A 14,457-nucleotide genomic window follows, 5' to 3' on the forward strand; every position below is an offset into this window, starting at 1 on the left:
AGAGTATAGACCACTTCATCATTTCTCTATCCCTGTAAATAGACAGATACAGACTTAGAAAGCAAGTGCACACTCAGCCCTATTCTTACTACAATAGTTAATCGTTGGTCTGCAGACAATCACATTTCCACTCATTTCCAACATACAAAAACATACAGTGTACCTGTGGATGTTTCTGCAGTCTGGCAGAATATAGCAGTTTCAGACTGGGCTGTAGCACTGTGTCATTGTGATTATTCCTGAGGTGTGTCAAGTCAGCGGGCAGATAGCACAGAATTTCTGAAGAATGTGGAACTTTCCATTGTGTTGACGCACCGTCAACAGAGAGCACGTACAAATTAAAACACCTCCAAAGTCTGGCAGCATCTACTTCACTTAGAATTGTTCTTGTGATGATATAAAAGGATACTAGATAGTCTTCTTGTACAGTCTCCCCTCATAACAAGCATTTGTTTTGAGATTAATTTATTTCCTAGTACATGCGCAGGCAGCACTCTTATATTGTATACAGTCCACACAGTCTCAAATTTTGGGCAGCACACAGATATTTGCAGAGGGGTTTACGCAGACCAGTGTAGAATCGGGTGGGTGATGAACTTTACATGATGTTCACCTTTGAGAACCGCATGAATTGAGTTTCAGAGATGAAAGATGATGCACCAGAGATAGCTGAAGTACATGTAAGTACTTGAAGTGTGCAGCTTCCTAAATTTACACTCTACAATCTTTTTTGGACTGTGGGAGGAAGCCGGAGTACCCGGAGAAAACCCACGCATGCACAGGGAGAACATGCAAACTCCATGCAGAAAGATCCCGGGAAAGCCGGGACGTGAACCAGGGATCTTCTCGCTGCAAGGCGAAAGTGCTAACCACTACGCCACTGTGCAGCCCCACAGCAACTTCCCTTTTTCATAAATAAGAATAAAAATCAAGCACTGCATTTATAAAAACCAATCATGTATGTGTTTTGACAATCGTAATAGCATTTAAAATACAATTAAGTCACAGACTGAACTGGTGCTAAGACATAAATGTTCTAAAGAAGTTCAGGACCTACCAGTCCAGAAGCACTACTCACCACTGTTGCCACAGTCAGCACAAGAGATGAGCTCCTCTGGCTTCTTATCGCGATTCTGCTCCTTGGTCCCCAAACAGAAGCTGCAGATGGGGATGGGCTCTGCCACCGGCTGGCAGAGGGACAGAGCAGAAGGGAAAGGGGGACATGGGATAGAGGGGGGAAAGTTGAGACTGTCAGTTAACTTAACAGCTTCATTGTGCAAATGAAAACAACAAAGTGCCCTTGTGTGTCCTGCCACAGTGAATGACTGTTGCTGTGTGTATTAACAAGCTAACGGCAGACTAAAAACTACAATGACACCACAGAGCATGTGGATCTGTGAACAGAGAGTTTAGGATAATGAAGAGCATGAGAGCTTCTGTGATGAGTGAGCTTGTATAATTTATATGGCATGTCATGTTAGAGGCTGCCATCATGTGTCAATGTCTCTGCCGACTCCTGTGCTGTTTGATCAAAAGCTGGAAGTCAACTCCTTCAGTTGTACTGGCTGAGGAGTTTAGTTCCACTACAACGTGTCCTATTTTGACACTTTTCTGAAACATGTCATGAGACATTCAGTTCTAGGGCTGCATAAATCTTTTAGCGTGTCCTCCGAGTGCTTAAACCATGTCAACAGGTGTGCACTATGACACAAAACAAACACAATTTCTCACATACACACAGGCACAACCCTAAGCCAGGCTTTTGTACAGGAAAACAAAAGGCAGGATAACACTTAACATGTTGTTAGACATCAAATAGGACTTGTGTGTCCAATAAAGCTGAAAAAAAATCACATCCCTCAAGCACTGCAGGTGCACTTCACACAGAGACAAACAAAAAAAAAAAAAGAGAGGAGGGGACATGGGGTGACTCTCCAAAGTTTCTGGAGCCTGGAAGCCCTGAGGGGAAGTGGTGGCTTACTTCTACCTCTGAGTACACCACAAGTCATTTTCAGTAACACGCTGTTTTCAACTGAGCACTATCCAACAGAAAAACTCAGTCAATTCTGAATTAATGTCCCACCTTACCCATAACAATCCTAATAGTTTGCTTTTGTTACTTACAGTTCACATAAATGTCCTGTATACAAATGGATACTGGTAGCAATACATGCCAGGAGAAACTGTATTATGTTTTAAAACTTCTGTTATAACATTGTGAGGTGATCTGAGGTGAATATAAAACCAAATCTTTACAAACTGACTCGAGCACAAGTGTAAAGCACACAATAACAGCCAATTAAGACATATAAAGTGGTAGCTGTTCAAAGTCGCATATAGTGTTAAATGAAAATCATCTATGTGTAGTCAATATATTTATATATTTCAGGTATTTTCTGTTTAAACACATGCTCCACATGTATAACCAATGTCAATAATGGTTTAGTAGGAAAAGATGGCCTGAGGACAAGGAAGATTCCAAACAATTCAAAAGAAACTGTACTGAAAAGTACTAATCAAGAGAAGAGCACCAGAACATTTCCAAGGCACTGAATATGAGCCCAAGTACAGTATGTTCATCAAAAAAAAGGTGTAGCTGTGGCACAGCCTGCCACGGCAAGCTGTCCTCAAAAACTGCTTTTTTCTTACACTTTTTGGTGAGAGAAAAGTACGGGTGATGGACACTCTGGAGTAGCAACAGGACTTGATGGCTAAGACGGGAAACACTGCGCCTACAACATCTGTTACCTGACTGTTTCCATATTCTCAGTTTTTTCTAACAGAACAAGAAAGTGAGAAGCCACTGGTGAAAACTATTCACATGACATCTGGATTGGTGCTTGCCATCAGCTATACTGGAAATGTTTAAAGTGGAACAAGATTTCCCTATGATCTGATGACACCCAGTTGGAGCTTTTTATTATTCTAAACTCTTATGTTTGATGTAATTCACACAATGCATATCAGAGCAAACATCCAAGACTGTGTGGGTGCATCTTCACCAGTGAAAGCAGGGGCCAACAAAGATGCAGGATACACTACACATGGGATAAAATACACAATCAAAGCTTTAAAACAAGAAAATCCTGGAGTACACAAGTCAGATTCCAGGTCTCGGTCCAATTCAAAATCTGAAAGTTGCTATTAAGTTCTGAGCTTGAGCAGTATTATCGCACTTGCAATGCAACTAAAGACTTTGAGAGTAAGCACTTTGCGTTTTATACTTTTGCTTAATTTAGACAAATCTGCAGAGATCTGTTTTCACTTTGACATACTCATTTTGTGCTCAGAGTCAAGCATAACTACCACTCACTTATTATTCAAAGTGGTAACATAACATAAAAGAGGCATGGGGCAGATAAATTCTTTTAAGTGCCTTACATCATGAGGTTCAAATATCTGAGTCAAAGAATGTTTTCAATTGTTTACACTATATAAGATGAGCTTAGAATGTTATGAATCACTGTAACAGACACACAAAGTATGTTAATGAAGGCTACATTTATTTTTCGTTGGGACTGTCAGCCAGCTGTTCATTCAGTTATTCCAACTCAGGAGCCTGTAGTTTGTGGTACCTAACCACTGCTTAGTAACCAGGCTTTTTCCTGCACAGAGGAATTTTTAGCACCCCACAAAGAGGTTTGTTTTAGTCAGTGGCAAAGGAAAATCACCATCATCAAAAGGATAAGAACTGAAAATAAACCAGGTTTTGCAAATTGGCACCTCATTTACGCAAGCATCATTTTGTTTGGTTTATCAAGTGGACAGAAATAACAAAAACCTGCATAGATTTCTGTCAAATAAGGTAACATACTCATTGCATTTACTGTACTTGGAGCAATCATGTTAGCTGGCTCTTCATGGTTAGTCACTCTCCAAAAGGCAAGAGAAACAATGGTAATGCCACTATGTTATTCTCCTGCAAAATCCAGCCATCAGCACATATGGGACATTTTCCCAACTCAACATACTCCGAGACTTACATGGGTTTTGCCACTTTCTATGAATCCACGGGGCAACAGCCTGACATGACTGAAAAATTAAGAGTTTATTCTCGAGCGCATCCCTGGTGACAAGGATGAATACTTAATGTAAATATACTAATCTGTACATTATACACCATTGTATAATTCGTAAATATAAACAACTTTGCAGGAGGCCGTCATACAACCAAGACCATAATATGCTGTCTGTGATGCAAATCCTTAATTCAAAAGGGTAAAAAACAACAACATGACATTCACTGAAGTTGGTGTTATTTTTGTTGTTTCCTACAGCACAACTGTGTAAATGCATGTAGCTGTAGAGGGCTAGGTAGGCAGCATGTCCTGGCAGGGAGGAGACAGGGACAAGAGTTTGATTTATTGGGTTCATTTCCTTCTGACTCAGGCTGCTTCCAACACCCCCCACCCCACTACTCCTTACCCACCTAACACAGCAAAGGGACTGAGACAGAAACAAAAAAACAAAAGGGATAGAGTGAGAGTTAAGAAAAGTAAGCGGTAAAGACAAAGAGAAGGGTTGTAGTGGTGAAGAGAGAGGTAGATTAGTAGATACATGCAGGGTGCAGAGAGGAAAATAGAGGCTTACCAGTGGATGAATGTATAAGTCCTAGCCTTTTATTACAGAAAATATTTTACATTCTCACAGGTGAAAATAAAGGTGATATACTGATTTTTATTGTAAAATTTTAATAGTCATTTGATCTCAGTGCAGAAAAAAATAGCAAATATGAAGCAAAACAGAGAACAGCTATAGTCTACAAAACAAGCCAGCAAAGTCACTGAAGAGAAATGGAAGTCAGCAACAAGAAGAAAGAAAAGAGGAGGAGGAGAGGAGAGTGAAAAAAAACAGAGCGAGGACAAAAATAATCCACAGGGCATGAGAGGGAAGGAAATGGAAAGCGTAAAGAAAGAGAGAAAATCTGCAGCAGCAGTCTTCCGAGCAGCCTGCATGCGACCAACACCTCAATCATTTCTGACGCTTAACCCTTTCCCCGCTGGAGGAGGTCAACTGCTCCAGCACGCTCTGTGAGCGCTTGAGTAAACACGAGACGAGAGCCAGAGAGCGAGCATCACCTTTTGCACAGACACCTTGTATAAAGACCGACGCTACAGTGAGACTTCAGTTACTAGCTGCCACTGTAAATTAATCCCCAACAGATACTAAAAAATGAAAAACTAATCCTCCTTCCATGACAGGGATATTGGAACTGCAAAACACAACCTGAAATTCCTCTAGAGAGCCATTTTTTCTCCCTGTTTCTGCCTCTTTTTTTTTTTCTTACCTCAGCCTGCGCTGGTTACCAGGACCACTCTTGCACCACAGCAGCACTCTAGAAATTTCTCATATCGATGTACTGTTTGACTTAAGTGTCATGGCCGACATTTAACTTGAGGCGTTTGTTTGTGTGTAGAACTATTTTAAGCCCATGTGTTCATGTTTTGACATGTTCTTATCTTTTCCCAAATGTACAAAGGATTTTCAGGAACAAAATGCTGTTCAGAGCCAAAAAGACACACCTCATGGTAACTGTTAGCAACCAACTGCATTGAAACGGTGGCCTTGTAAGGCCATCTTTACTCCATACAAACCCGTCTTTCAAGTAACAGGTTTCTATATAAATACACACCTTAACGCAAACGGACAGATGAAGACACCCTAGTCTGACCCAGCTGACACACCTACCCATGTTTTATGGATCACTTAACCACAGTATTGTTAAACATACTCCTAATCCAGTAGAACTGTGCTACAGTGTTAGCTCGCTCTTTGTTTATGCTTTTAAATGGTCGAAATGAATACTTGAGGCAATGTGTTGCATTGTCTGAGACCTTGTACAGAGACATAATAGGTTATAGAAAACAAGTGGTGGTGGCCCAGTTTACCCTTTATTCGCTGGCTTCTCTTATCCAAAGACAGAGGACATGAGAGCGAGACAGGAAGAAGAGAACAATGGAGGAAGGACGAAAGGAGAAAGAAGAAATGCAGGAGGAGGGAGGGGAGAAAGAATAAAAGGCAATAGCAGAAAAAAGAGAGAAAAGCATTGCTGTTGTCCTTGTCTCGTCTCAAGTCAAGGATCTCATTAACATGGGAGCCCAATCTCAGCTGCCCCCCCCCCCCCACCACACTTCCTTTATGGCCGCCCCCACCTCCAACACAAACACATTGATCACTGTTACAGGGCATGCCGTGCAAGCAGAGACAACACACAAGCACATATGCACTTGTTCCAAAAATCATTAAGATGATCTAAGCACCAGACACACCTTGACACAATAACTTTACATTTTCACGCATCATGCTCTCATGACATCAGCTGACAGGTAAAAGAATAAATACAGCATCTTAAATCTAAAATCCCTGCAGCGTCACTAGCCAGGTAATGACTTGAAAACTTACATTTTAGTGTGACATCAGGAAGACCATGTATTGTGCCAACGTGCCCGCCCCTCATTCAAGCATCACCCTCCATTAAAATCGAGGTTAGCCAGGGAGCACAAAGCTAAATCACAGCATCAAACGGAGTAGGGCTGGCCAGGCTCCAGCCGTAACTTCCACAGCTGCTCAACACATTGGCTCTATTTGTGGGGCGGTGAGGTTAGCCATACGCAAGGCCTCACACAGCTACACTTCCCGTGCCAAATGCCATTCACATCACAGTCACTGGTGTGCTCGAGGTAACTGCTCCCCCTGGGCGCTCTGCCCTGACACCTCTGCTAACGCTGCTTCTATAGACTGGTGGCCAGCTGCATCTGTTCCTGATGGTTCCTTCACTGCTTCTAGGGATATATTGGAAGACATTGACAAAACACTGAAACTGCATAGGCGAAGCGTAGCATGTACTTAACATGCAACAAGCATGATAGGAACTAATAGCCATTTTTTCGACAGAGACAGTCCAAATAAAAGCTACTGACAGCGAGTTCTGTGGCTTATCTTGTGGTAAAAGCACAAAAAATGTTGTTTTTTTTTCCACATGTATTCTTCTTACTTCGTGCACTACAAAATAAAGTTCATTCTGATCCACTCTACTAGACTGGCAGCAGAATTATGAGTGGCAATAACACTTAACATCAAGCATAAAAGTTTGCTATATAAAACAAAAAAACAACACAGTTGGAGACCACTACAGGAGCTGTAAGTGAGACATTGTGTTGTAATATGAATAAGGGTTGCTGCTAGGGCAGAACAATGTGCAAAAAATTGTCACTACTTTGACAGTTTTTGCAGTATGTGTCATGACTTTGGTGGGAATCTTACTTTTTGCATTTCTTTTCCACTGAAAATGATCGTGACTTCTGTTATAGTCTGTACCAAACAGGCATGTTCCCTTACATCTGTAGATAATGATTTGTAGGCCAGGTGATCTCTGTATCACCACAAAACCATGTAAAACAGTATGTTGGGACAGATTTAGCCTTTTTTGTAAAATTGCAACCCCCAATTGCATTTGTTCATGTTGCATTTTTGATAATAGTTCAATTGGTGTTTCAACTACAGTGGCAACTTCTCATTCTCACTATCAACTTAACTGCAGATTATTCCCTCAATTAAATGATTAACTCTTTGATCCTGAGAGTGACAGAAAATCATGCAAAATACCAATCACAGTTTGCCTATGGTGAAGTTATGAAAGGTTCAAAACACAAAGAACTGAAACAAAAAAGCAACAATTGGTCACATCTGAGAAACTGCAACCACAGCATTTGACAAACTAAGACTAAAATAATGCTAAACGCATTGCAAGTATAGTCGGATGTTAATTTTTTTATTATCAAATCACTGATTATTCAAGTCACATCTTTGATATGATTTGTGTGAACTGACTCTTTAAATAAGCAAAAGCTGCACAGCTTTCCCACATCTCTGCTGGTGTGTACCACTCAGTGTCAAACAAGAACTCAGCCATGAACCATGACGTTAAAGCTGGTCCCATCAAAGAGTGGAAAGTGCCTTTTGTAAGTTCAGACACTAATAATGGGTCAACTGAGGCCATGGCTTTGGCAAAATGGAAACAGACAAGAATTTCTACAAGTTTCCCTCCGTGAAAAAAGCATCAGTCCAAACTGAAATTCAAGAAAAGCTGACAACAGAGAGGCCAGTTTATGGCACCAAACTCAGTCATTTTCCCAGCATTCCTGTGGTGTGGTGCTAACCCTGGGAATGGTTCCATCTATCCAGCAAACAGACAAAATCCTCTCCTATGACTACATAACATGATGTAGCAGCAAAGGGGGATGGGAAGTGGAAGAGAAAGAAAAAGACGAAGAGGCATGTTGCAGCCAAGGCATATAATCAGTGTGTAGGGGCATTTAGTAATCATCGTCCTTTGAGTGATAATATGCGATGTCTTCAACTTTTGCAAACACAAGCAGGGGGTAATGTGTGTGACGCTAGAGAAACGGGTTTGGGGTTGGTTCAATTTGGGGAAAAGGGAACAATTACATTGGATAAATCTATCCATTATGGTTCATAATATGCAATGTCTAATGTAGCATCTCCACCACTACTACTAGCAAAGGATCCATTAGCTACAGGATGCTAAGATTAGCCAAACCTGTAAAGTACTCAGTGGGATGTTTTGGAGGGAAATCACCACAACACAGTGTATGAGTAGAACACGTAGCTGTGTGGGTATGTTATTCACACTTTTTTCACACGTCCTCGCCTTGACACTGCACGACGACATCGAGAACTCTGGTTCACCCCGCTCCAGCTGTTGAGGAGAGGGCAACTGCAGGGCAGAAAGATTGCTCTTGCCTATTATGACGGGACAAACATCACACACACACACACACACACACACACACACACACACACACACACACACACACACACACACACACACACACACACACACACACACACACACACACACACACACACACACACACACACACACACACACACACACACAACTATATTCACACACAGATACACACAAAGGCTCAGCATCCAGCCCATCCCACCTAATGGCCGTAGGCTCATACTGCTAACGGGCGCTCAGGGAGGCAATGAGGTTTGCCATCTATATATCCATGACCCTTGGTTGACTTCGCTCCCCCATTCACCTCCCCCTTAATGACCTGGCAATGGCACCCTATTAGGGTGAGAGAGGGGAGACAGAGAGACAGAAATAGGGTCTGGGTTCCCGTTTGAATGGAACGCCCTGACGCAAACATCAGCATGTTGAGTACACAAATCTCCCTGCAAATGGGGTCAAAGCTTGAGCTTAGCCATTTGTTTTGATTTTCCTCCCCCTTCTGCCTTCACTCTCTCTCCCCCTTTCCTTGGGAAATCATAACTGTTAGCAATCATTCAGGGCAATATGGCAATGATGTGCCAGTGGAGAAGTAGTGAACGGAGGAGAGTGATCATACAACACCAGTCCCCGTCTTTTGCGCATACAGCTTTATCTTTTTGACGCATATGCCGCTCGCGCAGGCAGAGACTAACATATACATCAAGAACACACCAACAGCCACCCACAAAACGCAGATGATTGAGCAGCAATAAGGTTGCTTCTCCCAGAGAGATACATCAAGGCACCATCACAAGAAAAAGCAGTGAAGAACAGTAAACAGGACTGTGTGTATGCCAGACACAAATGTCAACTTCCTCACTGCTGCAGCAGCTTCTTCATGCTTTATCTAGCCTGAAGCGTCACAAAGAAACGCCACAACCTCGGCATCCATGCCCACACATTTAATTTATAATCTCCGGCTGATTAGCAATTTCACTGATGCAACCGGGTGGAATTTTCAGCTCAATCAGTACTAAAATTTACTATCCTCACAATATTTACTTTCCATTTACAAGAGAAAAGTTCATTAGAACTTGGCATAACACATGAATCAGCCCATGTAAAAACAATGCATTAACACTAAGGTGTGCATTACTCAGGTTGTGTTTTCATTTAACTTCGAGGATGTGTAGCAGGCTGATCACTGGCTGAGTCACAGAAGAGGAGGAGGTTGAGCTGTGTTCATCTTAAGAGGTGGACCATCTGCAGCCAAGCAGGTCACTGTGTTAGGCAGACCCCATGTGACTGCCGCCTGCTCTCTAGGCTAATCCTACTCTGTGTGTGCACGTACGTGTATGGGCGTCCTTACCAAGAGCCCCTGTGGCTGCACAGACACGTACACACACCCACACAGGGACCACACAAAGCCAGAAGCCAGTCAAAACAGTGGTTAGGACCAGTTTAGTGTCCTCCAAATCAAATGACTGTCTGATATATGTGATCGCATGGAGGGTCATTAGCAGTGTGCGGGTTAAGGTGTATGGTGGTTCTAAGAATGCATATCTGTAATGTCTGCATGTCTCTAAAGAAGAGGATTTATGACATGTGAACTAATGCGTGTGTGATATCATGTCAGATTGTACCTTGTTTGCCACTGTTTCTTTCTTTGCATGTAATAGTACTGGTTCAAGTGTGTGTATGTACATGTCACTGGCCATAAGAACTAGAGGTTAGCAGCCGGCTGCTCTCTCTGATCAGGTTACAAAAGTGGGTGTGTTCCCTCTCTCCTCTGTCGCCTGCATGTCTGCCTCTCCCCCTCTCCAACTCATTCTGTCTCCCTCGCTTTCTTCTTGTGCTATGTCTCTGCCTCTCTCCCTCTTTCTGGTTAGAGGCCTGAAGCTTGCGTCATCCAACCCTCTCCCTCTGGCACCACTACAGACCACCTCTCTGTAGCTTTTCTATGTTCCTCCCCTTCCCTCGTTTCCTTTCTTTCTTCCTCCCATCTCCTGACAGCTCCTGACAGGGAGCAGCTCTGCAGCTGGTCCACACTCTCTGTAGGAGGCTGGGAGTCATGTGACTCTCTCCCCTGACCTACTCCTCCTCTGCTGATGAATACTGGCCCACCAACTGCCCATCCAGCATCACTCCGACAATGCCGCCTGGCCCACATCACACACATCTGAGATTCTGTGACTCCCACTAGAGCACTGGCCAACTAATTACACTTAGTCTGTCGGACATGTATCTCATCTGATATCCCTGCCATCCAAAACACATGATAATAATGTCTTAAACATAAAAACATGCACTCCAGTTTTTGGAAAGATGTGCGTTCCTTAGAAATGTTGCCCTGCCATTCTTAGAAACTTGTAAATTAACTCTGAAATAAGTCAACTGTAAAACACGCTGGATGAAAACTCACAACTGACAGTCATACAGCCAAAGCTTACTATTCTGTAGTAAATTACAGCCCTGTAGGGCATGATCAGTTTGGACAAGCAGACAAAATTCAATGGCAATGTCTTACGTATTTCCCACAGATAGATCTGGACTATTCGGTGAGTGCAGCAGCTACTATGTAAGAAGTATAGCAAAACAATAAAAAGTGTGTTTACTTTCACAGATTATTCTCACATTCTCTCTGTTGCGCCAAAAAGTTAAGTGAGGAGCACTTTAAACTTCTCAATTTCTCACAACTTAAACTACAGTTGTTGTTTCAACAGGATATCCATAATTATATATGAAACATTTGACTAAAACGGAGAATGCTGCTTTATACTCGATAATCTCAGCTTGATCTTGATCTCAGAAACAGCTAAGTGATCAGCAATATCCTGTTTCGTTATGTCAAATAAATACAACATGACACATCCAAATGCTAAATATCACAGCCATGTGACATGTCACCATATGCAAAGCCCATCAAAACTATGATAAGGTCTTTACTTTTTAAACATATTTTGTCGTTGTGTCCAAGTTCGAGGTGCATGCACAGTTTTAGATGTTTTTTGGTGTACACGTGTGCAGACACATTACCTTGTCTTTCTCATGTGGCAGCAACCGGACGGGTGGCAGTGATTCCAGAGACACCGTCCCGGTCCCATCATCCAGGGAGCTGCTACGGCTAATGAGCTGGAACAGTGGACCCTGCTTGGCCACACGTCCATGTGCCACGGCCCTCTTCAGGGCTACCCTCAGTTGCTGGTGGAAGAGGCCTGGCCCCATGGAGCCACTGCCTGACAGGTAGGCCGCCACATCAGCCTGGCACTTTAGAAAGCGCTCAATGTTCTTCAAGCTGGATCCACCAGGCTCATGTAGCCCCTCCAGGGCCCGCTTGATCAGCTTGTTCCAATCGAGTCCTGGTTTCTTCCCCGAATGAGAGTGAGAGCTACCTCCGCCACCGCTGCTGCCACCGCTGCCGCCACCTCCTCCTCCTCCAGAGCTGCCACCACCTTTGGGCTTTGGCAGAGCCAATCGCCCTGGGTTATCTGGGTCCTTGTAGGAATTGAGACCTTTATTGGTAACCTTAAGTATGGTACCATCCTTGACACTAAGGTCTAACTGCTCCAGAACCGTTTTGCGGTCCAAACCATGGGACATGGAGACTGCATTGCAAATGCGCTCCTCTGATGGTCGCTGCTTCTGCTTCTTTACCTTCTTGATGGCCTCTAGGATCCATTGAGTGTACATTGGGTTTGCTAGTTTCACCATGGCTGTGGTCTGGGTGGGTGCAGGGCCCCTGGGGCCTTTCTGCGAGGACCGCACACAAAAAATAGGGACTGTAAGCCAAGGAAACACCTGGCCTGCGCCGTAGCGCCGCCTCCTCCTCTTCCTCTTCGCCTTCTACCTGCTTACTATCCCTTGTCCTGGGGTCGCACAGAGAGTCCCTCAGAAGCTGAGTATGAGCAGCACGGAAAGGAGCAGCTGATCATAGCACAACCGCCCTGAGCCAACCCTCCACCTGGTATAATCTGGTCCACCCACCACCCACTCCCAGCCAGGTGAAGGTCCCTGGCAAGAAGCAGGGGGAGGTGAGGAAGTATCAGGTCTACTGGCGACTTAAACTCCCACAAGATACAATGTAGAACAGAGCAGATCCTAATGATATGAGGGTTTTTCACAAAAATTAGGTGTTTGCTACAAAAACCTACACACAGACAATAAAACCTGCTCCGGCAGTTTCCTGCCACTGGCACACTAGCTGATTGTCAGTGTGAGTTGTGGGAGATGATCATAGTCCCCAGGATATAGCTTTAGTGTTTCAGTGATAAGGGAGAGGGCAACATATCAAATATGTTTCTATAGATTACAACATTCCACAAAATTAAGATTTTTCTCTTCATCCACGTTTCCTTGTCTTCACTTGCTCTCTTTTGTTATCTTTAAGTCTTCCAGCAGTCTGGACTTCTCAGCTGTGGGACGGAACAGATATCTCACCCCAGGGAGCAGCCAGGGCTGATCACCTTCATGCCTACTGCACTTCAGTAGCTGACAAAAACTGTAGAAAAAAAATGAAAAAAGTACACAGACAAAAAGGTTAGAGAAATCTCACAGGAAAAAAAGTGAAACAACTTATGTTGAATATGAATAAAACATTGCAACAACGTATGTCTTTTAAGGATGATTATTTTGTGTGAGACACATATGAGCTTAGAGATGATACAACTTTCTAAACACTGCCATGTTTTCCCTTTGAAACATAACTATGATGTTTTGCTATTCTCTATTATCAAAATTGGAAGAAAAGCAAGCAGTATTCTAATAGATATTACCTCTAATCAGCTTGTTAATCTTTAAATTTCGAGCCATGCATTCTCTTATTTCATCACTGAGAAAACCACAACCAAGCATTGCCGACATAAAAGTATGACCTCAAACATCCAAAATGGCACAAATATCTCACACAGTGATGTATATGGTAAGACACACGAATTGTAAACATCACCATCCTAAAAACTGCACTAGCAAGTTGACAACATGGCTAGTTGCATTGCTAACGTAAACATGATGCAGTCAAAGCACAGACGGCTAGCAAACATTAGCTGAGAGGCTAGCTAAAAATCAAAGCCCGGTTAACTGTCGCACTGGCAAACAGTTTCCTGTCGTACTGTTTACTCTTTCTGATATTATGTCAGGCAGCTCAGTGTCTGACAACAAACGTTCCCGCTTACTACTGTTGTTTAGCCAGCTAACGTTAAAAGCTAACCAACGAGCTAACGTTACGATTATGTTACTAACGTTACTCGCTAACCCGAAACGTAAACAGCATGAAACGAGAGGTTAGCCAGCGCTCTGGCACAAAAACAGAGCATTTCCCTTTCGGCCGATACTACCAACAGATCCAACCAATACACCGCAGCAAACAAAACGAATAATCTCATTCTGAATGTCATTCTGATATTAACGTGAGATTGCGGCCTTGTAAAAGGCACAATGCAACCTGCAGACGGCCATTCGGCTAGCGGGCAAGTGCAAAATTCAAGGTATCTTAGCGGCGGATTCTGCAACATTACATGTTCTGCGGCCTAGTTCTCAGCCTTCGGCATGGGCGAGGAGCCTCTGCCCGCCCAGACGCATCCCTATAAGCGGTCCCCACCTCGCTGACTTCCTCCCTCCACCAGCCGCCCTCCCACGTAACGCTAGAGCCTGCGGTGCGGTGAAGACAAGGCCGCTACAGCGGAGTAGCTAGGCCTCGGCTCCCCCCTCCATAA

General features: G+C 43.4%; 1 protein-coding gene across 2 annotated transcripts in view; it reads right to left on the bottom strand.

Annotated features, from left to right (window-relative positions):
• The window catches only part of kat6a (K(lysine) acetyltransferase 6A), a 32,659-nt gene that overhangs the window by 17,881 nt on the left and 321 nt on the right, over nt 1-14,457 (bottom strand). For both annotated transcript variants that reach the window (XM_023275857.3, XM_023275856.3), the window contains exons 2-3: nt 11,783-13,244; nt 1,079-1,187 (exon numbers count right to left, since the gene is read on the bottom strand). In XM_023275857.3, coding sequence (XP_023131625.1) covers nt 1,079-1,187; nt 11,783-12,457 — 784 coding nt within the window. In that variant the 5' untranslated portion in view covers nt 12,458-13,244. The remainder of the gene's footprint in view (nt 1-1,078; nt 1,188-11,782; nt 13,245-14,457) is intronic.

This window comes from Amphiprion ocellaris, chromosome 6 (assembly GCF_022539595.1).
Source record: "Amphiprion ocellaris isolate individual 3 ecotype Okinawa chromosome 6, ASM2253959v1, whole genome shotgun sequence".
Taxonomy (NCBI): domain Eukaryota; kingdom Metazoa; phylum Chordata; class Actinopteri; family Pomacentridae; genus Amphiprion; species Amphiprion ocellaris.